We start from the raw sequence: 10,260 nt of genomic DNA, 5'->3' as shown, positions 1-10,260 counted from the left end.
AATTCTTCAAACTAAGTACAAACTTGAATAATTTGTGCATTTTGCATTTTTTCCATCAACTTTCTGCCAAGTGGGTATTTCTAGGTGAAACTAAGCATACTTTTAACACAAAATACTACCAGGTGTGGGGAGATTTTTTTTTTTTGAAGAATGACAGCTGAAGTGCAACTAAAGCCAACAAACTGAAGTCTGCTACACTTCATATTTGTGTTGATAGTACTTGGGTGCAGGTGCTAAGACGTTAGACCTGAGATGGCAAGAAAGGTATAAAGGAATCATGATTCCTTTTATAAAGGGAAGCACTCTGACGGCTGTATCCTCCTTCAGCCCTTCCCCTGCCACCTGTTTCCATGAACTTCACCCCCAGGGCGTAACACACATAAAGCAACAGGCCCTCGTTGGGATTTTTATTTTTAGAGACAATATCCAAGCCGGTACTGAACCGAAAAGGAGGGGAGGGAAAAAAAAAAAACACCTCAGCGAGGGAGCCAAGATACAGCTGACGAGCCACCCCCCCCTACTGAGGGCCCCAACGGCCGCCCCTCAGTGCGGCGCATGCGCGGCATGCCGAGCAGCGCCCCGAGGGCGGACCCGGGCGGGGCGCGGCGGCGGGGCGCCAACCAAGCCAAGGCGGCGGCCCGGCAGCCCTCGCGCCCGCCGCCGTCCGCAGCTCGGCGGGGCCCGCTCGCAGCGCCCGGAGCCGCCGCGGCCATGAAGCTGCGCGTGCGGCTGCACAAGCGGACGGCGCCGCTGGAGCTGCTGGGGGCGGAGCCAACGCTGGGGGAGCTGCGCGCGCAGCTGCGCCGGGCCCTGCTGCCCGCCTGGGGGTACAGGTAGCGCGGAGCGAACCACCCCGCGGGGGGGGGACGGGGGGAGGGGGGGCTGTACCACGTGGGGCGGCGGGGGGGAGGCTGGTTTATCTCCCCCCCGTACCCCCGCCCCGCCGTGATGCTGCCGCCCCCTGCGGGGGCCGCTGGGAGCAGTTGTGGGGCGGGCCGGGGCTTGGGTGGGGGGTGGCTTGGGGGATCTCTGGGTTCGGTTAAAATAAAAAGTTTAAAGTGTGAGGAACTCTTGGCAGTGTTCGTAATAAAGCCTCTTAAATCCATTTAAGACGTGTGTGTGGAAGTGGCTCATTTGGGGGCGGCGGGTTGCGGGGTTTTAAGGCTAAGTCTGCGGGGAGCAGGCACTGGCGGCCTGTTCTGCCAGAGCGGGTGTTTTGTATGTGGAGCTGGCAGCTGCCCTCGTGCTGACCAGCTCCAATTATGTTGGTTTTCTTGTAATTGCTTGCTTCGAAGGAGCCTTTTCACTATCTTCATTTGTAACTAGCACGCTAGAGCCCGGTTGCTGGTTTTGAAACAAGCATTGTGTTTAATCAGATAGCAAGGGGGTTGAGTCAGCAACGCTAAATATACTACCAGCCAAGATTATGTAAAAACAAGATAACGTTTGTTTTGCAAAGTTTGGTATCTTCTGATTTGGAGCGCACCTGTTTGCTCTCCTTCATAACCGCTTTATGAGCGGTTACGGTAGACGCTGTTGGGCTTACCAAGTAGCTACAGCTACTTAAAATGTACTTGGGGAGAAAGAAGTTCACAAAGTAATCCTTTATCACTCTTCCCTTCGTGTCTTGCTAATTCTTAATGCATTAAAACCCATGGAACAGAACTATAGTAGTACGCGGTATGTGTTTCTAACTATACCTCTATGTGCTGCTACCCAAATGTAGCCAACCTCATTTATTTTTTTTCCTATTATTTTGCAGTTCTGATACAGAGTTTTCAATAACGTTGAACAGCAAAGATGCTCTTACAGAAGACGAGAAGACTTTAGCTTCATATGGGATTGTTCCTGGTGATTTAATATGTTTATTGCTAGAAGAAAAAGATGCCAAACCCAGCCTACCTCCTCCCTCATCTTCTAATCCTCCCACGCTTCAGAATGGTCATGAGACATCCACCATGATCCCCAACAGAAGTCAGGCTGACAGTCCAAAAGAAGAAAGGCAGGATGAACAATCTGCCAACGAGAAAGCTCAAGAGGAAGTTCAAAGGAATGATGACAGGGTAAGGATGTGAGAATTGGCCTGTACAATGCAAAGCAAATTGTGCACATTTGCAAAGTGCACGATTCCTTTCTCACGGGTTGTAAGTTCCCTGTGATTCAGATGTTATGGAATGAGAGGCCTGCCTGTATTTCTTGTGTGTGGAGGTTATGTTGCTGAGACAGCTCCTGCCATGTGCTGGATAGAATCATCAAGGTTGGAAAAGACCTCCAAGATCATCTGGTCCGACCATCCCCCTACCACCAATGTCACCCACTATACCATGTCCCTAAGCACCAAGTCCAACCTCTCCTTAAACACACCCAGGGACGGTGACGTTACCACTTCACTGGGTAACCTGTTCCAATGCCTTACTATTCTTTTGGAGAAGAAAGGTGTGCATCTGTATGACCCCATATACTTGGTGCAGTTAATAGGCACGTTTTCTATATATTATTCAGTGGTTTGTTTCCTATGTGACAGTATATATACTAGTTAAGCAGGTAACTGCACCCACCAACTGCTGGGTCCTAAGGTGAAAGGAGGCTTTCTAGAAGAAACTCTGTAGGTGCCACGGTGCTTGGTGCCTATCTCGTTATGTGACCGTGTCCCTGTTAGGCAGGAGCTAGAGGAGCTGATCATTCTTTTTAAAGCAATTAGTTCTTTGTTTTGAAATAAATGTTTAATACAAAATGTCCCTTACTACAGCTTTTATACAAGGAATATTGCTAAGCATTCTTACAAAAATATTGTTTCGAAGTATAAGAGTTAAGATTTAGGATGAAAAGAATTGTAAGTAGTGAAAGTGAATGTAGTTGGACCATTGTCCCAGGAGCAGTGTGCCCTTTGCACATGGTGCTGTGGGCATACAAGGTCCTTACCTGTTGGTCAGGCCATCTTTAGCTGTGCAGAAATCTATCATTTATTTCATTTTTCAAATGTGAGATGTAAAATTCTTACATCTTCCTCCAAAACTACAGTCACAGAAGGGTGTCCAAGCAGCTATGCATCATTAAAGGACAGAAGTAGAAATCTGCAAAACTGTGTTTAACGGGGCCTATGTGCATTGCTCTTAATGAGAGGCAGGAAGCTCCCCAGGTGGATGGTCATGCCTCTCGTAAAAACATAAAGGTGTCTTGTGCTATTGAACATGCATGTGGGGAAGAAATAGCTACAGCTCCTTTAGCCTCTTTTTTCCTTTTTCGGCCTCTTCACTTAGATAAATCCAGCTATAGTTTTAATTCACTGCTTTTTTTAGTTTGTAGGTAGTTTTATAAGTTACATAATAATATGGTGTGATTTTGGTGGGAGAAAAGAAAGCCCAACAAAACCACAGCCTTCCTCAAGTGTCAGCAGATGTGTTCCACTGATGTTTTTTTTTTTTTCCAGCTATATAAGCCTATTGTATTTCTAAGGAGTCTAAGTTGACCACTTTGGTTACTTGCTATGCATGTTGGCATACTCCAGTGACTAATTATTCCAGTATATATTGCAAGAATTCTGATGAAGGTTTGTTATATTATGAATTTGTCTTTGAGTACTATATGAAATAAAATGACTGACTTTTTATAAAGGGCTTGCATTATAAGTATTAAAAAAAAAATACAAAGGCTATGCTTATAATCCTAGTCTCCAAATCCCAGTCTTCAACTGGGATTCTAGAAAATGTAGATGAAACGAGTCTGTAGAAGTTGCCTGGGAAATCTGTAGTGTAGACTTGGGGACCATGAAGACTATGGTAAGCAGATAAATAATACTGATGTATTTAGAGGTGTAAATTTCTGAATGTAAATGTCTTTTGCTATCCCTTGAAGGCAGGATCCAGCATAGAGTTTCCTTCTGGATTAGTCCCAGAGGAAGTCGATCTGGAGGAAGGTACAGGCTCCTATCCTTCTGAACCCATGCTGTGCAGTGAAGCTGCTGATGGTGAGATACCACATTCCTTAGAGATGCTCTACCTTTCTGCTGAGTGTACCAGTGCCGCTGATGCTTTGATCGTTCTAGTACATCTTCTCATGATGGAGACAGGCTATGTACCACAGGTGAGTGCACCACCAAAAAAGAAACTTTCTGGTCAGTGTGAGTAAGCTGCAGAGTATCGCAAGAACGTATGATACAAGATGCCTCTGAAGATCAACGTGTGGCTTTGTATGTCAGTCAGCAGCAGGGGCTGCTGGAGTATCACCTTCTCTAATTTGCCTGACCAGTGTGGCTTAAGGGTAGAGACTAGAACAGCTTTTAGGTGTGAAAGAAGTGGCCTGCCTCAGTGTTCCTTTCGGTCCCCAGCCTCACTGGGACCCAGCTGATAACCTCCCATTTCTGCTTTATACTGATGAGTTTGTGCAGATGTTCTTGGATTGTAGCACTTCATTGTAGTGCTGTCTTCAACATCAGCATCATCTCAATAGGATTCAGTTCAAATGGTGGCTGACAAGGCCTAGGTCTGCCCAGGTATTGTCACCTAACTTGTATTGACTCAACTGCGTTCAGTTAGGCTTTGGTTCCGCAAACATATAGGGGTATCAAACTCATAACTTGAATACCTTATGGCACTGTCACTGTACAGTGTATGAATTCACCTCTTCCCTTTAGATTTTCAGACTTGCAGTATATGTTTACTAGTATGTGACTGAACATGCAAAATAAGACTTGCAGTCGGTGGTGGTGGTTTAAGTCTCTTGATTTTCCTTGCAGTGCTAAGAATGTGTATGGAATCAGTTTAGGTGTCAGGTTGACCAGTACCAATTTAATAAATCTGCTAAGTTAACTACATTCACATAGCCTGAAATACTACCTGAAGAATAAATTTGCCGCTGGGAACAGTTTAAGTCAACAAGTAGACTTGGAAATACAGAATAATTTTTCTGCAAATTTAAGAGGGGAGAGTCTGCTTGTAGTTGTGGTTATGTCGTATCTCCCTATGGCAGTCTGAGAGTTTTCAGACTGAAATTGAAAGTCGTCAGTCCACTGAGATTTTCAAGTTGATTTCAAGCTATGATTCTTCAAGCCCTATCAGAGATCATAAGTTCACAGAACGGGTGCAGTAACATCTTTTACATGTTTTCAACTGGAAAATTAACATATATTCAGGAGTTGTCAGAATGCTGGAATAAATGACAGAGTGAAGTACAGATCTCAGAGAAATAGGAGTAAGTCTGTATATTGAAAACCTTCTCTGTCAGAAACTAGGACAGAACAAAAAATACTAAACATTTCCTTAGATTTGCTGTTAGTCTTGGGGAAAACAGTATATACTCATGCAATTATAGACTGTATCATAACACAGATTGGAGTTAAACTAAGATTTAAATTGCAAGCATAATTCTGGAATTTCCAAACTTTTAGTCCTCTTCTTCCACTTGTAATGTATGGCAGTATTATCTCTGTGTATTTTTAGGGGACAGAAGCCAAGGCAGTATCTATGCCAGAGAAATGGAGAGGGAATGGTGTTTATAAGCTACAGTACACACATCCCCTTTGCGAAGAAGGTTCTGCTGGTTTGACTTGTGTGCCTTTGGGAGATCTTGTTGCTATTAATGGTAAGTTGGTCAAATTTTTATCCTGAATACGCATTGCTAGATATCACCATTGTTTAGCAAGAGAGAACTTCTATATACTTTCTTACACCCTCTTTAGAACCATAACTTGATTTTCCAGATTGATGAGGTGAGGTACCACTTCTTGACACTGAAAATTCTTGACATTTCTTGTCTCAGTATTAGCTTTTTCCCTCCCTCTCATCAGAACAGATCAGTGCTTGGCGGATTCAACTGGCCTTTTCATTGAAATGTTGTAAAAATCCTGTTTTATTTGTTTCATTTCATAGGAACTGTGGTATACGTTACCAAAGACTAAAAAGAGGGAGATTTGCTCCAGCTACAACATTTTGTTTGGTCTTATGTTCTTTACGAGACTTACAAATAACTTGTGGACTGCATATTCCTTAGTTTTGATGTGTAATCTTTCCTGAAGCATGTTAACAGTCTAACTGTGGTCTCAAAAACTGCATTTATTCGATACAGAAAATTTAGGGAAGTCTTATGTTTTTTGAAACAACTTCCATATCACTTGATGTGTTTTGTTTTGGTTGTTTTTTTTCTTTGCTTTTTCATATTTTATTTAGCATTTGAGCAATTCCATATTTCCCCGCCCCCACCCCAAAAAAAAATAAAATTTGAGCTTGATTTTAAACTCAAGATTTCTTTGCTTAAAATTCGTAGGCTTTCGTGTTAAACATATAGTTGCTTATGCCAGTTTGTGTAAGCATGTAATGTATTCTCAGAACATGTACACAATTTGCTTTCTGAAATTACAATCAAATGTTTTAACCAAGTCATGTTAGCTTTATATTCATAGTACTTGCAACACTGTCCTAGTGTTCATATAGTAAGATTCTTGAATCTTTTTCTAGAGTTTATAGCATTTGAGTTAATTTCTTTAATGACTGGGTTGTAATAATGGCTTGCTATGTACCCCTCCTAGGTGTGTTGCATCTATTTCCATGTGATAGAATTGTTGAAGACAATGCTTTCTTTTGTCACTAAGATATTTTTTTTTTCTTTCCTATTTTAAGTTCCAGTTTATTTTTTCTGAAATTTTTATTTATCTAGCTGCTTGAAGCCATTTGGTATTTTTCTTGAGGGGAGTTGGTAGGGGAGTAACGTAAAACACCTTCTGAGAGTAAGGCGATAATAAAGTGGTCTTTGTCATCCCAATATGTTTTCAATTTTGATTTTCTTCTTATATTTGCAGCAACATTAAAAATCAACAAAGAGATTAAAGGTGTGAAGAGAATACAGCTACTGCCTGCATCCTTTGTTTGCTTTCAGGAACCAGGTATGCTTGAGCTATGATACTGATAATGGTAAACTGAAGAGTAAGGGAGTAGAGTAACACAGTGGTTAAGAATATACTTCAGTTTAAGACTGAATAGGTAAAAAATAGCAAGAAAGAATAAAAACGTGGTCATCGTTTAGACGGGCCGTTGCTTTTTGGTAGAAGGAATTCAGAGTGTAGCCATTTACTTGTATTTTGCTGCTAAAACAATTTGAGTTTCTTGGATTCACTGAGTAAGAAAAGGACTTTGCAAAGCCTGAGTCATCCTTTGGCCCATATGCCTGTTACTTATGAAGTCCTGAATTTACGTGTGAATCTCTGAGGCAGCAATGCTGGACTGTACCCTCTTTCTGCCTCATATTTCAGGACTTTAGAGGCTGACAGTACCTACAGTCTTGCTGTGGTGCTATCATTGTTGTATTATTTTTGTTAGAAAATATGTGCTGACCGCATAGCTCTCTCCAGGATGCCAGAATTAGAGGAATACTAAGGTTGGGTAGGACAGATGGATATAGATCCTTTGTGAGCAGAGTAGCCTGACTAGCCTTTTGTTTTATGAAGCATTAATGAACCTCTTTGTTGCCAGTTGAGGCTGACTCAGTGTCGTACGCTGTGTCCTCAGATCCCCAGTCCCTGATTTATGAGGCTAGTCAAAAGGCTGTAGAAGAATAACTGAGTGCTGAAACGTGTCCAGGATAATGGTACAGTCTTCTGGCTCTCGTTTCTTCAGAGAACAGAATAGGAAAGCATTCCTGTCAGAGAACTGAATGTTACAGGCGTTTACAACATAGGTGCGTGCTGCCTATGGGCTTTGAAATCCAGTAAAAGAAGTGCTGATAGCTTGGGAGCCAGTTTGTGTTTGAAGAACTCAGGTATTTCTCTTAGTGGTGTTTTTTCAAGCCAAAGGAAAGACTAGCTTTAGCATGGAAATGGCCTGTAGTTTCTTGATAAAATACTTAATTCCATGGTTGTAACATACTAGCTGCAGATGTGTTCCCATCAAGACTGCAAGCAGAGCACGGTTCTGTTTATAAGAAACAGTAGTTTCCCTGCTCTTGTATAATCATTGCAGTCTAACCTGCTGAAGTTAAGCTTTTTCTCTCTGCTTTGATAGAAAAGGTTGCGGGTGTTTACAAAGACCTTCAGAAATTATCCCGTCTCTTTAAAGACCAGCTGGTTTACTCTCTTCTGGCTGCTGCCCGACAAGGTGAGAAAAAATATTTACAATCGGAAATGGTGCTTCAGTTTTTTGAGGATGGAAGGAAGGGGTGTGTTGTCTATCCAAAGCCTTATAGGAAAAGTGTTAAAAACACTTGAAACAGCTGTTCAGTGGTAGGTACATAGAGAGTAAGAATAAAGTAATTTATACAAAGATTAACCTAATTTATTTAAAATGTATTTCAAAAAATGCTCATATAATGACAGTTTCCTGGCTTTGATATGTAAAGATAAAAAGTTCTTTCTAGTCTCACTTAAGAGATTGAGATGGAATGGCTGTTCTCCATAGTTGGTGATGAGAAAGTCACACCACAGTAACTTTGTGGCGGTGGTTTTGTAGTTTTGATCTATTTCTTTGTCAAAGCAGAAAAACTTATATAGCATCGTGTTTGGAAGTCAAACCACAGGAATGATGTACTTAGTAACTGGTCGCTGAGAGCTTGTAAAGGGTGGAAGAAGTAACCCTAGCTGATGTTAGTGAAGCATTAGGAAAGTGGGCTTTCAGTGTATAGGTATTGTCATAAACGATTCAGGTTTGTATTCTGAAGACACAAGGGAATTCCCTGTAGACTTCAGTGCAGGAAGGCTTTACATGAAACGTGTGCTCAACATTTAATGTGTTTTTTTGTGGACTCTTGAAATTGGGCAGATTTTTTTTCCTTTACCTATTCCAGCGTTTGTTCTGTAGCCTATAAACATAGTTAGGCATGTGGTGTGTGTCTTAGGTTTGCAGTGGAGAGTGGTGTTCAGTATAAAATGCCATTTGCCCTATTTTTTGCACTCTATAAATGTACTGAGAGTTGGGAGACATTTGTTTTATAAGAAGTCGCATCACAGCACTTTCTGAGAAAAGTCATTTAACTTGAGGCATCAAAGGGAAATGATTTAAGGGAAAGATTATAATGTCCTTCCTTTCTTTAGGGTCTTCAGAGTAAGCTCTGCACCATTTAGATAATGCTTCTATTCCCTCCATTTGTAGCTCTGAACTTGCCAGATGTTTTTGGGTTAGTGGTCCTTCCTCTTGAGCTGAAGCTTCGGATCTTCAGACTTCTGGATGTCCGTTCGCTCCTCTCTCTTTCTGCTGTTTGCCGTGATCTTTATGCAGCTTCAAATGACCAGCTTCTGTGGAGGTTTATATACCTGCGAGATTTCCGAGGTAACGTTGAGATGCATGTTTTCTCCAATTCTCACATGAACAGAGGGATTAGGTCTGACAGATTTTGTCAAGAGGCTCCTTAAGGAACCACTTCTGATTTTTAAACACTGGGAGGAAGTAGAGTCTTTTGCAGTGGTGATAATCTGCAGAGTTATTTCTCATGGACTACATAGTTTTGCCCATCATGTGGTACAGACTTTTGTAGGTGTTTTTCATCTGTTTCCCTGGGTAGTTTGGTGCACTGGCTATTGCAGATACTAGAGAGTAGTGGGAAGGGATATTCCTGCTAGAATCCCTTAAAAGAGATTGCTACAAGAGATTGATTTCTGACAGCACTTCCCCTGATAACCTTATTTCTTCAAAGATGGGAATGGTGTTTCTGGGATATCTTACTAAGTTTTGAGATGATGCTTTACATAGAATGGGTGTACGAGCAGCTTGCCTACTGGATGGTCTTGGAGCTTTATTTTTTTTAAGCCACATTATTTCTAAAAATGTATTGACCAAGTGTGTTTTCATCTCCTCTGCAAGTTCCCACAAAATGGGACATCCTTGTCATGAATGCTACTTAAGAGATTGCTCATTTTAATTTTTTTTGCTTCTCTTGCAGATCCTATTGCAAGGCCTCGTGACACAGACTGGAAAGAAGTAGGTGACTTCTCTATATAATCTCTTTGAGAATAGTCTACATAGGATAATTTGAGGCTAAAGCATTGACTTGGGGAGGCTGCAGTCTTAAGTTCTATTTTAAAAGTGTGGTGGCCTGTGCACACGCATTGAGTTTGATCAGAGTAGGAGCAAACAGCATCAGTGAGTGACAGTGCATGCACAAATTGCAGGTTACGGGCCTTTCAGACATGTTGTGGTTAGTCTTTGGCAGGCGGAGTAGCTGCTGTTCTGGGTTTTGAGAATGCAGAGGAGTTCTTTTCTGAAAATTGAAGAACTGAACGCAAGTGCTGAAGCTGAAACACAAAGTGCTTCTAGACTGTAAAATACCTTTGTTTCTGTC

General features: G+C 41.8%; 1 protein-coding gene across 2 annotated transcripts in view; it reads left to right on the top strand.

Annotated features, from left to right (window-relative positions):
- Positions 1-575: 575 nt before the first annotated feature.
- FBXO7 (F-box protein 7) overlaps positions 576-10,260 on the top strand; it is a 14,188-nt gene continuing 4,503 nt past the window's right edge. The window contains exons 1-8 of one of the 2 annotated variants that reach the window (XM_035569229.2): positions 576-833; positions 1,763-2,063; positions 3,856-4,083; positions 5,439-5,580; positions 6,794-6,877; positions 7,992-8,084; positions 9,075-9,251; positions 9,862-9,899. In XM_035569229.2, coding sequence (XP_035425122.1) covers positions 712-833; positions 1,763-2,063; positions 3,856-4,083; positions 5,439-5,580; positions 6,794-6,877; positions 7,992-8,084; positions 9,075-9,251; positions 9,862-9,899 — 1,185 coding nt within the window. In that variant the 5' untranslated portion in view covers positions 576-711. The remainder of the gene's footprint in view (positions 834-1,762; positions 2,064-3,855; positions 4,084-5,438; positions 5,581-6,793; positions 6,878-7,991; positions 8,085-9,074; positions 9,252-9,861; positions 9,900-10,260) is intronic. The other variant, XM_035569230.2, reaches the window with a different exon arrangement.

Source organism: Cygnus atratus, chromosome 1 (genome assembly GCF_013377495.2).
Source record: "Cygnus atratus isolate AKBS03 ecotype Queensland, Australia chromosome 1, CAtr_DNAZoo_HiC_assembly, whole genome shotgun sequence".
NCBI classification, from domain to species: domain Eukaryota; kingdom Metazoa; phylum Chordata; class Aves; order Anseriformes; family Anatidae; genus Cygnus; species Cygnus atratus.
This window is presented reverse-complemented; position numbering and strand designations above follow the sequence as displayed.